Below are 19,738 nucleotides of genomic sequence, written 5' to 3'. Positions count from 1 at the left end.
AAAGAAGCCACGGACAGTGCTCAGGCCCTGAGTTCAAGGCCCAGGACTGCCCCCCCCAAAAAAAAAAGAAATAAAACAGCCAAGAAAATGGCTGCCTTCATGGAAGCAAGACAAATAGGTGTGAGGAACTGCTATTTTTTACACAGTCTACATGGTAACTTTGATGAAAAGTAAAACCTAAGATTAATAAAGTTATGCTTTTCGATACTATAGAAGCTTAATCTTTCTATGCCTGTTTTTCCACCTATAAAATAAGAAAGCTCATATGGCAGAAGTGAAGCCTGAATAAAACATACACCTAAGTACTTGTAGCACATGGATTACTAAAAAGAGAAGCTGGTCTGGTTCACTCTCCCCATGTGCTTCTGTGAAAAAAAGATTACAGAAGTTTGGTTTTTTTTTGCCAGTTGAGCTTGGACTCAGGGCCTGAGCATTGTCCCTGGCTTCTTTTTGCTCAAGGCTAGCACTCTGCCACTTGTGGCCATTTTCTATATATATATATATATATATATATATATATATAGTGCTGGGGAATCAAACCCAGGGCTTCATGTATACAAGGCAAGCACTCTTGCCACTAGGCCATATTCCCAGCCCCAGAAGGTTCTGAACTCTAATACTTACCACACATGAAGCCCTGTATTGCAGTGGGAAGAAGCACAGACCTTTTTCCTTACTTAACGGGCAACTTCCCCCTGCCAGGTTCTAAACACAGGTAAGGACAGCTGGAATGCTGCTGCTTTCCTGGCCCCTAGACCACACAGTATGGCCTCCACTCTACCCTCAGTTCTTACTCAGTTTGGAACTCCTGATGACAACTCTGAAATGCCTTTGAACTGATTCAAGACAGTGCCCACCCAGTTCAACATGCTTCACCGGCCTGCTCTCTGTGATAAGAAAACCAGGCTCTTCTTTTTACATGTGCTAATCTCCAACTCTAACAACTTTCTCTGTCTGGCTTCTGTCCTGTGACCAGAGAAAGAGAAAGAGATCTTTAGATTCCAAGAAGTTTCTGAAAGCTTCAAGGAAGATACAGGCACCGTCTGTACTCTGTGCATGTGCTATTCTTACTTGTTTAGGCGAACAGCATATTCCTTCAAGGCAAACACATTGTCAGCAAACACAATAATCTTGTCATTCCTCCTTTCATGAAACTTGATCAGAAACTGGCAAGCTCTGAACTTGTTAGGGTTCATGGTATACAGTAAGATTCGCTTCTTCGTTTTGATTGCCACATATTCCCGGTAAAACTCAGGGGACATTGGACACCAAACCTGAAAAGCAGTAAGAACCAGCAATCATTCTGCAAGTTTAAAAATAATGTAAGTGGAAATGTTTTCAGTCAGTGCTTCAAAATGATACAAGTACCATCATAGAATAAGGTATCTTGGTATCTCTCTCTCTTACATACGCACACAAGCACGTCAAAAGAAAAAAGTCAGAGAGCAACACATATAAGACTGAAGTCACCTACATTATTTTAAAAAAATAAGCAAAACATATTTCTTATTAAATTTTAAGAAGTAAATATATTTAGAAATGGATATTGAAGGTAAAATAATAAAGGAAGGAGAACGACAAATACGAGTTCTGAAGGTAGGTATCCCTTGATGGGTAGGAGAGGAGACTCAAGTAGAGAAGAACAGAGAACCTCGAAAGTTTGGCAACACAGTTTTTAAAATGGGTGATTACAGACACAAAGAAAGAGTAAAGATCTTTTCAACCCAGGAACAATCTACACAAATTCCTTACACTTCACCTTTACCCAATATATTCCCTCTTGACTCGATTCACTCAGTAATATTCATTTTTTAAAGTGCTAGAAAGGATTCTGTTGTCTTTTTTAAGAAAACTTACTTTTGAACATGGAGTTTTATTCCTACCAGGGCAGATATTAACCGAATTAAGAGGAAAATACTGGGAAAATGTGTCCTTAGCATGTGATTAAGGTCACAATCGGTGTTCTTGGTTGTTGTCCACACAGGACCCTCCAGGGATACCTAAGAGTAAAGACAGACAGACCATCCCAGGAGCTCACTCAGAAAAGGAAGGGGGCATGGACTACAAGGCTGTTGTATTCAGGTGAGAAATGGGTAAAATATTGACTCCCTCATGGGGATACTAAGGTTACCACATGAGATAGCAGCAGTTTAGTCCAAGTCCTGACTTGCCTATCTGCCCGTGAGGAATCAGCCTAATGGCTTTCCCTTACCAATGGAAGGAGTTCTTTGTTCCGATGGCCATCCAGCTGGGTCCACCTACCTCAGCACACTGGACTTTGGCAATATATCCATTGTTTTGGAGCTCCATCCAGTTGGCTTCATAGAGTTTGGGCCCAATCAGAAAATTTAAGTCAACAATTTTGTCATCTTCCCGGACGAGCGTTGCAGTCAAACCTAGCTTGCAGTGGGCCTGCACAATGGTGAGCACCCTTCGGAACATCTTGGCTGAGGAAACAAGGGAAATATTCACAGAGTTGCTTTCTAAACTGTTAGGGTACCACATCCAGACTTGCAACTTAACACTGGCCTGGTCACCATGGGCTAACCCTTCCAGGACTTGAGCCCTCAAGAGCCAGTTCTAGACAAGTGGGAATACTTCACCAGGACTTTTAAATTCGTCCAAATGATGAGAATGAAAAGAAATGACTTCAAGGAAGCATTAACTTAGCAAACTCCAACATTCTCCTCACAACAGCCATCAGAAGTACAGGTAACAATGTGAAACACTATTTGATACAATATCAATAAACTCTGAATTATACAAATAATTAACTCACCCTGAAACTTGTACCTGTGTAAAGGGAGAGAGGAACTAAAGGAGCCAGCTCTGCCTTGCTTCTTTCCATTTTTCTAGAATGATGGGAGAAACAGAGCCCAAGGAAGCAATTAAGCCAGGCACTGTTCTGCCCAAGCATTGCCCACCCTCTGTAGATGGTACAACTTACTTTTTCTTCCTTAGTTATGATGTTATAATTTTTTGATTTATCAAATAAACACATAAATAGGAATGAGATAGTATGTGTGTGTGCGTGCATGTGCGTGCACAAGTGTGCGCCATGTGCAGATCCTGGGGCTTAAACTCAGGAGCTAGGTGTTTTCCCTGAGCTCTTTAGCCACACTTGAGCCACAGCTCCACTTCTGGCTTTTTTGGTAATTAATTGGAGATAAAGGTCACACAGACTTTCTTCCCTGGGCTGGCTTCAAACTACAATCCTCAGATCTCAGCCTCCAGAGAAGCTAGGATTACAACCAAGGGGCACCTCACCTAAGATATTCATTTTAAAGGTCTCCATGAGCTCACATTTTAAATATTCTACTATTTTGAGGAAGGTTAAAAGGTTTGAGTTATGGGGCTGAGGTATGGCTCAGTGGAAGAGCACATGCTTATTAATTAGCACACTTGAGGTCCTGGGTTCAATCCTCAGCACTATTCCCAGCACTCAATCCCATAAATTTAAGTCATGCTTATCTTACACTATAATTTTTACAGACAGGGCTAATGGTATTTCCGAAATAATGACATCAACTGGAGGATAAGGAGGCCAGAATGCACTTAAACACAAACCAAAATGACAACAGTAGAATAACACAGGATTGTCTAACTCCAAGTAAAAGTGTAGTTTTACATCCCACACACTGAAGCTTTAGCTTGCATGCACACCATATATGCAAACACAACAACAACAACAAAACTACAGAAACTCATATAAACAGAAGGAATAAAACAGCAAGGTCTTTTGATGGACTATGCTGGCTCAAAAAAAAAATTAAGATCCCAGATCAGGGTTCCTCTGTAAGAGGCTTAGGAGACAAGACAATGATGACACTAGCATAATGTGTGGTGTTCACCTAAAAACCAGCCACATCATTCCATTCACTGTAGCCACCACAGAATGTCTCTTGTAAATAACACACACAAGGGCTTGACTACTTGATATTATGAGAGAAAAAATGACCTTTCTATCAAAGTAGTTTGCTTCCAAATGTCAATCTTGTAAGAATTCTTTTTCTGAAAAGTTCTTACTTTGGCTAGATAGCGTGGCGCTTGTTAATTAAACCCTTTCCCTGCTGCACTTTAGTTAAGATACACAGTTAGAAGCTCCTTGAATTTTAGTACCATCCTGTTAGTTAAACCACATCCTTTTGCAGATTATGAACCTGAGCTCAGTCACTGTGAGCAAAGGGGCAGGGTCTGCTGGATAAGGGATAAAAAGGGAGCAGCCTGTCTGCTCTGTGTGCTTGCTTGACAGATTTTTAGCTAATGGCACACCCTTCTGCAGAAGTAAACTTTGCCTTGCTGAGTTCCTTTTGAGTTGGAGTCCTTCTTCCTACAGATACTTCAAAATCCTGAGCTACTTAAATAACTTTTACACACCACTTCCTAAATCTGGACGTGGTGTACTGCAATACTCAAAGACTCTTTCTTCCATCAACCAGCACTCTCCTCAAGGAAACCACTACTATGACTTCCATCATCACAGAGGAATCTGTCTTCTTGAGCTTCATATAAATGGGTTCACATAGTATATGCTTTTTGTTTGTTTGTGCAGGTACTGGGGCTTAAACTCAGGGTTCACATTCTTGTTTGGTATTTTCGCTCAAGGAGCTCTGCCATTTGATCTATACCTCCGGTTCAGCATTCTGCTGATATTGGAGAGTCTTATAGACTTTTCTGCCAGGGATGGCTTCAAATTGCAATCCTCCAGAGTTCAGCTTCCCAAGTAGTTAGGATTTCCGCTGTGAGCCATCAGCACATGGCACAGTATACACTCTGTGTGAACAGCTTGTGTTCCTGACATCATGTCACAGTAACCATTCAATAATTGTGTAATTAACTCACTGTCCCTCCACTTTGTCTTCAGTGTTAAGCAAAGTGTCTAGAATCAGAAGGTGCTCAATAAATATTTGTTAAAATAATGAGTGTAGAGTCTAGTACATAGGAAGCAATAAATGCACTGTAATATGTTTCTTAATAAAAATGACCAGGAATCTATTTAGAAGACCTGTAAAAAGAACTTGGGGCCTCACACTTTTCTCTCAAGCTTTTCTCAGTGTTTTCCACTCACATCTGGCACTCTACCACTTGAGCCACACTTCCAACACTGGAATCTTAAAGAGAGCATTGTACCTGATCCAGTGTGGTAAATACTGAATGGTTAGGAAACATGCTCTGATTTGTTAGATATTTCCATATTTAACATTAGCTCTTGGCAACTACTAAACATAAAAAGGTCTAGAACAGACCTATCAGTGGATCACAATAGCTCAACAGCTATGTACATATGATCATATAAGACAAGGATAAGCAAAAACAACTCCAAGAGAAGGACAGAGGAGGACTCTATTGTTGACGTTACATTTAAAGTTCTAGGGGAATTTCCTTTGGCGTATGCCACGTGGTTACTGTATATGATTTTTGTACACTGGGTATTGTATATATGCGTACCTGATCTAGGGAAGGGAAAGAAAAACGAGGGTGTAAGATATCACAAGATATGTACTCACTGCCCTATTATGTAACTGTACCCCTTTTGCACAACACCTTGTCAACAAAATTTAATTAATAAAAAAAAATTAGCTCTTGGAGTTGGTTAAGAATTTCCAGGTTGCAGGGCTTCTGAGTTCATTCTCAGTTGTTATAACAAAACATCTGAGGCTGAACTCCTAGACTGGGTGGCTCTATTTTTGATGTCTGGTGAAGGCCTCAAGGCACGAAGCACGATAGCTGATAAGAGCAGCAAGACAGGAATCCAGAGAAATTCAGGAGATAGGCTTGCTTTTTTTTCTCTCCCCCATCTTGGGACTTGAACTCAGGGCCTGAGCACTGTCCCTGGCTTCTTTTTGCTCAAGGCTAGCACTCTACCACTTGAGCCACAGTGCCACTTCAGGCTTTTTCTGTTTATGTGGTGCTGAGGAATCGACGAACCCAGGCCTTCATATGCGCTAGGCGAGCACTCTACCACTAAGCTATATTCCTAGCCCAGGCTCGCTCTTTTTAAAACAACTTACTCATGTAGGAACTGGGGTCCCACAAGTACTACGTGAATACCCCTGAGGATGATACCCTCATAACCTAGTCACCTTCCACTAGGTCCCACCTCTTAAAGGTCTCATTAACCCCTAACACTGCCACACTTGGGGACCAAGCCTCTAGCCATGAACCCTTGAGGAACATCCTCCAAGCTTATTCAGACAATAATGCAGGCCTGAACCCAAAATCCTGCCTTCACTCTTCTAACCAAGAAAGACAAGCTGAACTAGTGAACCCAACAAGAGACACAAGATACCCTCCAAACTCCATATCCTCCTTGTCAGATATCAGATTCTAAACTTGTGCTGCCACCACTCAAAGCTGGGATTTAGGCTGATGAATGTCAACATATGCTAAATATACAGATGCAAAAAAATCCTCAGCTCTTCCCCATTTCACACAGTTTCAAACTGAACTGCAGCAAAGCAACTCCAAACACACTTGTAAGAATGATGTTCTAACTCATCAATTTTAATTCTGGCAGGCAAATACCTACCCTCCTCTTAATCTTTTTTTCTTTTACTTCAGTTTCTAAATTCTCACACAGTAAAAGTAGGGAGGAGATAGATCCTTTCTTTGAATGTTAACACATATATAAAATGTGTACCCACCACCAAAATGAGGACACAAACCAATCCATCATCCCCCAAACTGCCGAAGGTTTTCCTTTACAGTCATCTTCCTTATATCATCCCAGCACCACACATCTGTTCACCAGCATTATAGCATCAGTGTTTTTTCTTTGCAGTGTCTTTTCCAGAATGTCATATGAACACAACCATGAGCTATGTAACCTCTGAACCTCAGCTTCTTTTATTCAGTACCATGCCTCTGAGACTCACTCAAGCTATGCACACATAAACTACCTGTCCCTTTTTACTGCCTAGGAGGATTCTAGTGTACAGATGTACCTGTTTATCCAGATCTCCACTGATAGGCACTGGGATGTAGAGATTATGAGCAGGTGCCTAACCCCTGAATGTTTCATCAAGCCTGTCCCTCTATACCTTTCCTCATCTTAGTGAATGGCCATACCACCCCTTTGGTCAAACGAAAACCCTTAGCACCATCCTTCTCTTTTTCTCTCTGCTCTCATAACCAACCTGTCTGTTGAAGGTTTGTGTCCTCTTCAGTCAGGTTACCTTTATCTTTTCCTCATTCTCACTGAGTCAAGCATCATGCTAGGATCTCACAAAAACTCCTTGCATACTTAAGGCCGCACTCAGGTGGCTTCCCATCCACATCTCCGTCCTACCTCAGCCTGAGTACTCCCTCTCAATTCCTCTCCAATATAGGACATGGCTGCCCTATATTGTCAGCAAATTTTGTTTCTCAGCAAATTTTGCTAGACAGTTGGAATGGGCTACATAGAAGTCCTTCCTTGAAAACCAGTTTCCATCTCTACCATGAGCAATCAGCCTCTCTTCAGTCTCCTTACCTGGAATGGTATGCACTTCATCCAGGATCATGAGGCCCCACTCTTGGGTTTTGAGCCACTCCATGACCCGCTCAGCCTCCCAGGACCTTTTGGTGGTGTGGCCCAGCATGGAGTATGTGCTGATTGCAATGGAGCAGCCTATAGGTTTGTCCTTGGCATCTGAGGTGAAGCGACAGATCTGGCTGTCATCAATGGTAGACCACATCTTGAATTGGGCTTTCCACTGCTCCACAGATACAGCCGAGTTGCCAAGTACCAAACAACGTTTTCTGACAGTACATGCAGCTGTCACACCTACCAGGGACTTCCCAGCACCTACAAGAACCAAGGAGCAATCCTATTCAAAGCCAGGTTGAAACATAGGACAGGGACAGGCAGAATGATTCAACAGCACAGAAATCTGGGCTTGAATTGGTCCACAGAAGGTTTACTTTTTTAGCCTTTCTTCTTGTTTGTAAGGAAATATATCCACTCAAAATATGTGAGAACTAGCTAGTGTTCTGTACTCCCTTCGATGGCTCCTTTCAGGCATTCCTTTTACATGGTGAAACTGTAAAACTATCACCTTAAATATGGGAAAACTATAGTCACGAGGACCTTCACTGTGGTCTTCAGACACTAGTCTGGGCATTGCATGCCTAGCACACATCCTGCAAAAGAAGAACTTGGCCAAAGGCAATTGTTAACTGACAGAGCAAACAGGGCTCTAGGATGCATCCTACTGAAATTCCAAGATCTTCCAAATTTCCTACAATCTACCATCTGAGTATTGAGGTGAAAGTAATCCCCTCAAAGGGTGAAGTTGATTTGGATTCATTATATATTTGTATGGAAATGTCAGAATTAAACCACTCTTGTAATGTACACAATTAAAAAATTAAAAACTCACTTTTTAAATATAAAAAAATTCAACACCTATTTTTCCTTTATCAAAGGAAAACTGGTTTGCATACCTAGAGACTTTTTCCAGAATGGGACCCCAAGGGAAACTCTGGCTAGAGCTGGCACTACTTAGGACATGTGAGGTTGGGCAGGTACCAAGAAGACTGCCACTGCCTCTTTTCAGCGTTGTACACTATCATATACCATCCAGATTTCACAGACCAAGAACCTAATCCCCTGTGCCCAATAGCACTCCACCAGTTTTAACTATCCACCTCATAGCCTATTCAAGTTTTCTCCACCACCTACATCACTTCCTAAGACTTAATAAGTTACTTAGCTGACCCATTGATAGGTAAATTCTACCCCAGCTGAATGAGCGTCATTATATCACTCAGGCCTTGGCCAGGGGCTACACAAAGCAAGCACTCAGTATTTCCTAACTCAAGAATCATGACCATGGCCATTTCCTGGCAAGGTAAGATTTGGGGTATCATGCAGAGGGTGAGCAAAAAGCTGGCAGATCCAGACAGAGTAACCGGGATACCTCTTCACTCAGGATCCACTCACCACAAGGAAGAACAATGACTCCAGACCGTGCCCGCCCATTCCCAAACATCTTCCGCAGGCTCTTCTCCTGGTAGGGTCTGAGGACAGCTGTAGGTTTCAGGTCAATGTTGATATCAGGGTTGACAGAATCATTCCGGAAATCATATTCTGCCAACAGAGGGTACTCCAGGTGGATGCAACGTTTCTGGAGTTCCTCAATCATTTCCTGAGGGGTTAGCATGAAGGTTTTAGAATCTTAAACTCCAAAGCATGCTCAGAACCAATTACTCTAAGACACCCAATTACCAAAAACTGGCACTTTATCTAGATGAATATCACTTCAGATCTTGTTAGGACCTAAATTAAAGCACAAAAAAGTAACTCAAACTAGCAACACTGTCAAAGTCAACTCTAATCAGAACCAAAATGGAGTTTTAGTCCCTGTGTGTGTGTGGGGGGGGGGGGGGGAGGAGGGGTTGAGAGCGCGCCAGATCTGGTGCTTGAACTCAGGGTCTGGGCATTATCCCAGAGCTTTTGTGTTCAAGGCTGGCATTAACACTTGAGCTACATCTCCACTTCCAGATTTCTGATGTTCAACTGGAGATAATGGACTTTCCTACAGGCAAGCTTTGAATCAGAATCCTCATATCTCAGCCTCCCGAGTAGCTAGGATTAAAGGCACAAGCCACTGGTGTTGTATCCCCCAGAGGAGATTGTGAAAACCAGATCTCTAACTTGAGGAAAAAGACATAAAGACTAACTCTATCAGGAAAAACGGTGCAATGAACCAGACAATAAAAGGAGAAAACTGGAGAAGCAACAAGGATCCTTCCTCCTACACAGATTACATAGATTCAATAACCTGCTTGACTTCAAATGACACAGTCTGTGTCTCCTCTTCTTCCTCCTCATCCTTGTCCATTTGCTCATAGAAGTCAAACAGGTCTGTGGGGATGTCAGATTTGCCCTGTGGATCTGTCACCTGGGAAGTGGAAGGCACACCACTGCCATCCACACTTTTAGAAATCTGTAAGAGAAAAGTGGGATTCTGGACATGGATACATTTAACACTGTTGTTTGCAAGCAAAACATGGAGTTGAAGGTCTGCTAGATGGCTAGTGCTAGATTAAAAGAGAGAGCTGAAATCCCAAATGCCCAAACTCCCAATGACCCAGAAGCCCACGCACAGCAGACTTGCTTGTGAAAGTCTCCGTGATGAGTTCAGTGGCCTCTCCCTCAGCATTCCTCAGGCGGCATTCCCGAATCACCGGGTCTTGAAGAAGATGTTGGATGACATCAGGGTGGGAACTTTCAACAAAGTACCTACAAGGGGTGAGGAAGGAAGTGCCCACTGACCAGTGCAACATTTTCAGCAGATTACACCACTCACTTGATTAGATGGACTTACATAGGGGTCTCAACTCTTCCCACGCCTCTGCCCAGTTAGAGATAGAGGATGCAAGTCACGACATAATACATGAGGGTATGTGTGGGCAAGGCACCAGAGCCTGAGCTCAGCTCTAGGTAGAATAAACACAATGAACAGTGAATAAATTTCCTACTTGGGTCAGATTTCTTGTTCCTCTGAGTGTGCTGGCACAGAGCCGACGGTCCTGTCCATAACTATTCCTCCCACCTGGTGTGCACAGGATGAAAATGCCTTAGGACAGGACTGTCATATAATCTCTTACCTGTTGTGCTTTAGGACCAGTTTGACTTTTCCGTAGCTGACAGTACATAACTGCAACAGCAAACAGGCAAAATTAGCAGCAAGCAGCTGGTTTAGAACACTATTTGTCATATTTTATGTCCCAATAAAGTGAAGAGTTGTTTACTTTAGTAAAATCCAACATACACTCAAGTCTACCCAAAGAGAGCTTTTCAGGTGCAAAATATGATTCCTGTCTAGCGTATTCTTATGCTCATCTCTTACATTATAAAACATGCCTTAAACATGCCTTCTGTTTCCCATTTCCCTTTCTATGCTCACAGCCTACACCCTGATCTGGAGGTCCCTTCTGCCACACCAGTATTACTACAGCTTCCATAACACAGCAGGCATGAAGTGCATACTCAGTAGTAATTTGCTGCATAAATAAAATGCAAATCTCCTGTCCTTGCGACCAATGTTCCTATTTTCCTCACTAAAATATAAGGCAATGAATGAACCTAAGACCAGGTCCACAGAACATTCTGGTCCTTTTGTTTTTTATTTAATTTTATTTTGAGAGAGTATCTTCCTGCCCAGTCTGCCCAGCATTCTGGGAGAGGTGTTCTCTCCACATAAGAAAAGAGAACTGTCGGGCTTGGAATGTGGCTCAGGGTAAAGTACTTGCTTATCATGCACCAAGCCCTGGGTTCAATTCCTCAGCACCACATAACAGAAAAAGCCAGAAGTGGCACTGTGGCTCAAGATGTAGAGTACTAGCCTTGAGCAAGAAGCCAGGGGCAGTGCTCAGGCCCTGAGTCCAAGCCCCAGGACTGGCCAAAAAAAAAGACAACTGTCTTTAAAGCTGCTAGCAACTTTTCTCTGGGATCAATGCCTATGGCACTTTTCTGTCACTCTAGATTTGGATCTAAATCAGAGTTCCTTTAGATTAGTCACAGGCAACAAAAGCCATTGTGCCATCTCTTCTGAATAGCCAGCATTCATCTATGTTCAACTACGGTTCACCCAGAACTCTCTTCACTGACACATTTGAAGGTCTTTTTTACTTTTCCTAGTGGAAGTCATTGACTTTGAGTCTCAGATATTTAATCTTAGAGTTCAGCACTACAAACACTTATTTTCTCAGAGTTCTAGGGCCCACAGGTCTCTGCAGAGGGTTCCTGGCTTGTCGACGAGTTACCTTCTCACATTGTATTCCCTATCAAGACACAAGGAAAGCTTTCTGTTTTTTCCCCAATAAGGACACTAATTCTATTAGATCAAGTCCTCACTCTTATGACATCTTAAGTCTTAAAAAATATAATCAGGGGCTAGGGATATGGCCTAGTGGCAAGAGTGCCTGCCTCATATACATGAGGCCCTGGGTTCGATTCCCCAGCACCACATATACAGAAAATGGCCAGAAGTGGCGCTGTGACTCAAGTGGCAGAGTGCTAGCCTTGAGCAAAAAGAAGCCAGGGACAGTGCTCAGGCCCTGAGTCCAAGCCCCAGGACTGGCCAAAAAAAAAAAACAAAAAAAAAATATATAATCAGACTAGGGTTTAAGTTTTCAAAAACCTTGGGAGGAATACATCAACTCCCATTTGGGGCTATTTTTCCAAATAACCGACCAGAACGAGGCTGAGTTTTCCTTCACTGTATTAATAGCTAAGGTTGGGAGTAGCTAATGGGAAGCATGGCTTCTTGGCCTCAGCCACATAACAACGCTGTGTCCAGGTGAGTAACAATTGGGTCATCAGTTATGCAACCCACAACAGATAAGAATATCTGTGAATTTAGACAATGTGTATATACCACTTCTCCCCACACAAGACTACGGCAGTCCGAACAGTTAGGCTCACTCCCACTTGCCTTAATAAACTGAATAATTCCATCAGGAACTCCAGTCTTGCTGAGCTTCCTGAGATACTCAGTGATATCACTGGTTTGCAGCCCAACGCTGACAGCTGCATACAGGGAATAGGCGGTGAGTTTGTACTCATGCACGTGGGTTGGTCGACAAACTGGCTCTGCAATAGCCACCAAGAAGTCTTGAGCATACTTGTAAACTGGAGAGAAGGCTTCCAAGAAGATGTGGCCATCTGGAGCCTGGTAAACACCAAATGGACAAGAAATCAATAAGCCACTTCTAGCTAGTCAAGGTAAGAAAGTTCCTGAGACTCTTATCTCCAATTAACTAACTAAACAAAAAAGGCCTGGAAGCCCAGTGCCAGTGGTTCACACCTATAATCCTAGCTACTCAGGAGGCTGAGATCTTAGGATCTTGGTTCAAAGCCAGACTTGGCAAAAAAAAGTCCCCATGAGATTCTTATCTCCAATTAACCACCCAAAAACCAGAAGTGGCGTGTGGCTCAAGTGGTAGAGCACTAGCCTTGAGCACAAAGAGACTCAGAGACAGAGCCCAGGCCCTAAGTTCAAACCCTACAATGACCTGTGGCTCAAATGGTAGAGCACTAGCCTTGAGCAATGAAGTTCAGGAGTTCGAGCCCCAGGCCTGTCATAAAAATTAATAGGTAGATAAATAGAAATTAATGAGCCATAAAGACTATTAGATCCCCATATCACTGTCAAAAGAGGAGGAGTTGGGGAGGCAACCGGAGTGGGGGAAAGATGGCAGAAAAACAAAGGAGGAGGTAACAAGTTTGATAAGAAATGTACCCACTGCCTTACGTACGTAACTGTAACCCCTCTGTACATTACTTTGACAATAAAAGTTAAAAAAAAAAAAGGAGGAGCTTCTCAACACCAAAATTAACTGTGTGACCAATCCTTCAGATAACTATGGGTTATTACTTTAATATAGAGGCATAAAGGGAAAACAGAAGAAAAACTTTCCAAAGTTAGTATCTATTTATCAGTGTTTTATATAGGGAAATCTTCCCTTTACTGACTATCCTCAAGTTACTTTTTGGCTAGATTCAACTGAGCACAGAACAGCAATTATTTTACGTTAAGCAAAGGCTAGTTACCAAATACCTGTCTTCCATTAAATTAAAACATGAGGAAAAGCCAGGCACTGGTAGTTCATGCCTGTAATCCTACTTAAGATTCAACTTGGCACAGAACGTCAATTATTTTCAGTTGAGCAACAGCTAGTAACCAAATCTGTCTTCTACTAGAAAAATAAGGAAAAGTCAGGTGCTTGTAGCTCATGTCTCAAGAGGCTGAGATCTGCTATCAAGGTTTGAAGCCAGCCCAGGCAGGAAAGTCCTTGAGACTCTGCTCCCGGTCCTGGGGCTTGGACTCAGGGCCTGAACACACTGTTCCTGGCTTCTTTTTGCTCAAGGCTAGCACTCTACCACTTGAGCCACAGCGCCACTTCTGGCTTTTTCTATATATGTAGTGCTGTGGAATCAAATCCAGGGCTTCATGTGTAGGAGACAAGCCCTCTACCAGCCCCTTCTTGAAACTCTTATCTCCAATTAACCACCAAAAAGCCAGAAGTGGAGCTGTGGCTGAAATGGTAGAGCACCAGCCTTGAGCAAAAATGCTAAGGGATAGCGCCCAGGCCCTGAATTCAAGCCCTAAGACCAGCACACACACACACACGAAATAAGACCAGACACTGGTGGCTCATGCCTCTTGGGATGTGGAGACTGGAAGGATATAGGACAAAAAAAAAAAAAAAAAAACCAGAAAGTCTTCAAGCCTTTTTTCAATCAGTAACTGGGCATGTGGTGTGGACCTGTCATTCAACCAATACAGAAAATCATGATCCAAATCAAAAGAGCAAGACTCAAAAGGAAGCGCAGCAAAAAGAGCTGAAGTCTTGGCTTGGCAGTAGAGCACCTGCCTGGCAAGCATAAAGTCATGAGTTGAAACACCAATACTGTAAAATATACATATGTGATATATAATACGATATTAAACAGATAAAGTGGGGGCTGGGAATGTGGCTTAGCGGTAGAATGTTTACCTAGCAAGCATGACGCCCTGGGATCGATTCCTCAGCACCACATAAACAGAAAAGGCCAGAAAGTGGCTCCATAGCTCAAGTGGTAGAGTGCCAGCCTTGAGCAAAAAGAAGCTCAGGGACCGTGATCAGGCCCTGAGTTAAAGCCCCAAATGTGGCAAAAATAAACAGATAAAATTATTTTCCCATCTGATGTAGATCTAGAGAAAGAATGGAAGTTAAAGGGCCCAGATCTCGGAGGCATGTGGGTGCACTGATATTCAAATGTGTGTGTGGGGGGAGTGGGAGAGATGGCTAGGGGAGGAGACCGAGGCAGTGTCCCGTAATCTCCCAGAGAATGCTCCGAGGGAGCTGCCCTCCAGCTTTCTCTGGCCTCGCAAAAGCAGAGGCTAGCTTACCACCCAGAGGGGCCTGGAGGCGTGGTCGTCCTTCAGCGGCATCTGCATCCTGTAGTCCTTGGCTCCGTATTCGTCCACTTTGGTGCCGGACTCGTCCACTTGCTTCCCTGCGGCCGAGGGCACGGCCTCCTGAGACTCGTTCCCAGGGGCGTCGTCATCGTCTTCCTCCTCATCCTCATGGTGCCTCTTCTTGGACTTCTTCTTGTCTGCGGACGGACACACAGGTGGACCCCACAGAAGGCCACAGTCCCCGGACGCGGCCTACCCACCATACCCGGGTCACTCCTCCCCGCCCCCCAGCACAGTAACACAAGAGTGGGTGTGGGGAGGTCACTGCGCGCCCTCTCACCGCGGTCTCTTTTGCCCATGATAAGGGACTACACCAACACACAGTCCGGCCAGACGGCGCCACCAGCACACCGCGGACCGTATTCTCAGGGGAACTTCCGTTTCTCAGCGGAAAGTAGGCACCACGCCGGAAATCTCGCCGCTAGCCCGGATCCGGGACGGGTGGGCGGGGCGAGTTGGTATCCCGGAAGTCAGCTAGAGCGCTCCTTCCAAGGAAGTCTCTTCGCTCTCCTTCGGATTTGACTGGGAGCCCCTCCTCCGACGGGCCGCTTTAGCAGCTGCGAAGATGGGGCAGTGAACGAGCGAAAGGGTTGATACTCTTGGAACTTAAGTTCTTCTTTTTTCGGTTTGAGATGGGGGCACTAAACAATATGGTGTTAAATTCCCTAAGAGAAAATAAACTGGCTTAGGGAGACAGGCAGTGCCGTTCTTAATGGAGGCTGAGGCATGGCCGGAGTGGTGGACGTCAGCCTTGAGTGAAAAACCACCTGGAGTGTGAGGCCCTGAGTTCAAGCCTCAGTGCATGCACGGGATAGTAAACACCGCTGGGAGCGCGTAACCTTGGCTACTCAGGACCTGAAGGACCTGAAGGTTGCGGTTTAGAGCCAGCTCCATTTCCAAATAGCCACCAAAAGACCAGAAGTTGGAGCTACACAGCTCAAGTAGCCCAGCACCCGGCTTGAGCAAAAAAGAAAAAAGCTCAGTGACAAAACCCAAGCTCTGTGTTAAAGGAAAAATATACACAAACACATAACAATAATAACTGGTAGGTTGATTCTCCCTGAAGGCTGAGCCAAAATCTAAAGAAAAAGAGGCCGTGTCCTGTGACAACATCAAGTCAGCCTTCAGGTTTTATGAAATGGAAAAAATCACTGGAGAGATTTGAACAGAAAAAAATGGCTAACAGTCATGAGCTAATTTTCTTTTTTTCTTTTCTTTTTTCTGTTGTGGGGCTTGAACTCTGGGCCTAGGCACAGTTACTGAGCTCTTCAGCTCCAGGCTTGTGCTCTACCACTTGAGCCACAGCATCACATCCAGTTTTCTGGTGGTTCATTGGAGATAAAGGTCTCATGGACTTTCCTGCCCCAGGCTGGCTTTGAACCATGATCATTAGATCTCAGCCTCTTGAGTATCTAGGATTACATAAGGCAGGAGCCACTGGTGCCTTACCTTTTATGTATCCTTTGCTTCTTTTCTGTTCCTTTTGTCTTTGATGTTGTTGTGTTTTTCTTTTTAGTATTGTGGTTTAACCTCAGAGCCTTACCTCTGTCACCTGTGCCACAACCTCCAGCCCATTTTGCTTTAGTTATATTTCAGATAGGGCTTTACATTTAGGCCAGGCTGGCCTCAGACCATGATCTTCTTACCTAAACCCGTGAGGCTAGAATTACCGATACAGACTACTATGCCTAGCTTATTTTTTGAGGTGAAGTCTTTAGAAACTTTTGGAGTGACTAGCCTAGAACCATGATTTCCCTAGCTCTGGCTCCTGAATATTACAGAAATATACCACCACATCCAGCACTCTGTTCATTTCTGTGAGTAGGCAATTTTTTTTTATCAGCAAGAAGGTATTATTTGGTCTTTTGCTTTTATTACCTTCTAAATTTGTTCACTCATTATTTAATATTTACATTATTTGATATTTGATAATTTTCCATTATATGACAATGTCATAATTTACTTAGCCAAATCCTAATTGGAGGAATTGTATACTTCTAGTTTTATCCAGTTGTAAGTATCTGTCTGATGAATTGAATACAAATTTAACTGAATCAAATTGTTTCCTTAAGACAAATCCTGGGAAATAGAAATACTGTTTAAACAGAAGGCCTTTCCCTAAACTCTTGCCCCAAGCCTGATTAATCTGGAATGACTGATGAGGAAGGATGGATAATCTAACACTTTTATGATTAAAAGATTATTGTAGCCAGGCACTAGTGGCTCACACTTGTAATCCTAGCTACTCAGGAGGATAAGATTTGAGGATCAAGGTTGAAGCCAGCCCAGGCAGTAAAGTCCATGACACCCTTATCTCCAATAAACTACTCAGAAAAAGCCAGAAGTGGCCCTGTTGCTCAAGTGGTAGAACACTAAGGCCTTCAGCAAAAGAAGCTCAGGGACTGTGCTCAGGTTCAAGGACCAGAAAAAAAAAAAAAAGCACACTAGGCAAAAACACCCACATTTACAAGTTAAGAAGTTTTTTTGTGTGCAAAAAATAATATGTACTAATAATGCTATCATTCAGAGATACAACCTTTCAATATTTTGTCCAGTTTGTTTTGGTTTTTGCCAGTCCTGGGGCTTGGTGAACTCAGGGCCTGACTGCTGTCCCTGAGATGATTTTTGCTCAAGGCTAGCACTCTACCACTTGAGCCACAGCATCCACTTCTGGCTTTTTCTGTGTATGTGATGCTGAGGAATCTAACCCAAGGCATGCATGCTAGGCAAGCACTCTACCATGATATTCCCAGCCCAAATCTATGTTGGGTTTTTTAAGAACAGTTCTCTCTCTCTCTCTCTCTCCCTCACACACACACACACACACACACATTGTTTTTAGCACCAATGAGTTGTACAGAGTGAATTGTGCTCCACTGAGTGGAAAGTATGAATTGTAAATGATCAACTTGCATCTTTTTCTTAGTGCAAGTTCTAGTATAGGCTTGAACTCAGAGCCTAGGAACTTGAGTTGAGCTTTTGTGTTCAAAGCTAGTGTATTACCACTTAAGCCACAGCTCCACTTCCAATTTTTTGGTGGCTACTTGGAGGTAAGAATCTCATGACCTTTCCTGCTTGAGCTGGCTTTGAACCGCAATCCTCACATCTCAGCCTCCTGAGTAGCTAGGATTAGAGGCCTAGGCCACCTGCACCCTGCAGACTTGGATATTTTACTAAGGAAATTTCTATTAAAATGCAGCTTAATTCTTCCTTATTACTTACAATAAAATGGGAAATATATACACCAAAGTTGTTAAGCAAAAAGAACTTGATAATTTGGGTGCTTTGGGGCATATCCTATTCATATTATAAAAGAGGAAGAATTCTGGGGAGAAAGTACTAAAGATATGCATCACTGGCAAAACAATTGTAACAGATAAGATGTATCACCCACCTCTAGAACCCTGGCAGTTCAGAGTGGTCAGAAAAAGTGACAAAATGAAGGAAAACTGCAGGGCTTCTGAAATTCTACAGGCAGGCTCTAAGGCTGAAAATACAAGAAAATTCAAGAAAAGGACCAGAGCTGGGCGTTGGTGGCTGAGATCTAAGGATCATGGTTCGAAGCCAGCCTGGGCAGAAAATTCCCCAGGAGACTCTTATCTTCAACTAACTACTCAAAAACCTTAAGTGGTGCTGTTGCTCAAGTGGTAGAGCATAAGCAGGCTCAGGGACAGTGCCTGGGCCCTGAGTTCAAGTTCCACAAGTGACAAAAAAAAAACTGTAAAAAAGGAAGGAAGGGAGGGATAGAACGGGGAGGGAGGAAGGAAGGAGGGAATGGGGAGGGAGGGAGGGAGGGAGGGAGGGAGGGAGGGAGGGAGGGAGGGAGGGGAGGAAGGAAGGAAGGAAGGAAGGAAGGAAGGAAGGAAGGAAGGAAGGAAGGAAGGAAGGAAGGAAGGAAAAGAAAAGAGAAAAAAAGGACCTGAAGTAGACAAGTCCCTGATGAGGATCCACTCACTGGCTTCTGTCACCACCACCCCAGTTCAGTAGGGCATGGCCTATAGGGCCAGCAAGCTCTTTGGACAGGACTCTGAGCCTATGATGACTATCCCCAAGCCTTAAAGTCCAGCCCAACTTGCCCTGCTACATTTTAATTTTGCTTAGGACATGCAAGTCTTTTTCTTTCCTATCTCTCCCCTTATCCCTTCAAGAATGGGAATGCCTGTCTTCTTCCTGTCTCACAATTGTAACTGGGAAGTCATTTGTTGGGTTTCACAGGCCCAAAGGTAATAAAGGTACTCCAGCATGAATTATGCTCAGCCTAATCTATAACTGATTTTATGTGAGTGAGGTGTTGGACTGGATCGGATTTCTGTGCATGCTGAGATTAAGTGAACCTGCTATGGGTTTTTATGGGTGCTATGTCCAAAAAAAGATATTTGGATGCCAGTGGCTCACACCTATAATCTTAGCTACTCAGGAGTCTGAGATCTGAAGATCATGGCTCAAAACCAGTCTGCGAGACTATCATCTCCAACAGATCACCAAAAAGCTGGCTGTGGAACTGTGGCTAAGTACCAGCCTTGAGTGAAAAAGCTAAAGGACAGTGCCCAGGCCCTGGGTCCAAGCCCCAGTACACAAACACAATTTGAAAGTCCTGACCCATTGCATCACAGAATGTGACCTTAAAAGGCTATCAAGTTAAAATTAAGACATGAAGGTAGGCTTTAATTCAATGACTGGTGTCCTTATAAACAGGGAAGCAAATACCAAGCAACAGAAGTAGGCAGAGGGGTAACACCATGTGAAGATGGGAACAAATGCTGGAGTAATATTGCCTCAAGCTGATG

General features: G+C 43.5%; 1 protein-coding gene across 1 annotated transcript in view; it reads right to left on the bottom strand.

Moving 5' to 3' along the window:
• Nucleotides 1-15,370, bottom strand: part of Ercc3 (ERCC excision repair 3, TFIIH core complex helicase subunit) — a 35,201-nt gene extending 19,831 nt beyond the window's left edge. Inside the window, exons 1-10 of the mRNA XM_048345704.1 lie at nucleotides 15,232-15,370; nucleotides 14,883-15,088; nucleotides 12,423-12,659; nucleotides 10,594-10,643; nucleotides 10,090-10,225; nucleotides 9,765-9,929; nucleotides 8,924-9,128; nucleotides 7,472-7,786; nucleotides 2,263-2,447; nucleotides 1,072-1,274 (exon numbers count right to left, since the gene is read on the bottom strand). Of these exons, the coding sequence (XP_048201661.1) occupies nucleotides 1,072-1,274; nucleotides 2,263-2,447; nucleotides 7,472-7,786; nucleotides 8,924-9,128; nucleotides 9,765-9,929; nucleotides 10,090-10,225; nucleotides 10,594-10,643; nucleotides 12,423-12,659; nucleotides 14,883-15,088; nucleotides 15,232-15,250 (1,721 nt within the window). The 5' untranslated portion in view covers nucleotides 15,251-15,370. The remainder of the gene's footprint in view (nucleotides 1-1,071; nucleotides 1,275-2,262; nucleotides 2,448-7,471; nucleotides 7,787-8,923; nucleotides 9,129-9,764; nucleotides 9,930-10,089; nucleotides 10,226-10,593; nucleotides 10,644-12,422; nucleotides 12,660-14,882; nucleotides 15,089-15,231) is intronic.
• Between the last annotated feature and the right edge of the window lie 4,368 nt (nucleotides 15,371-19,738).

This window comes from Perognathus longimembris, chromosome 4 (genome assembly GCF_023159225.1).
Source record: "Perognathus longimembris pacificus isolate PPM17 chromosome 4, ASM2315922v1, whole genome shotgun sequence".
NCBI lineage: Eukaryota > Metazoa > Chordata > Mammalia > Rodentia > Heteromyidae > Perognathus > Perognathus longimembris.
The sequence above is the reverse complement of the archived record's forward strand: the minus strand, read 5'-3'. Positions and strand labels throughout refer to the sequence as shown.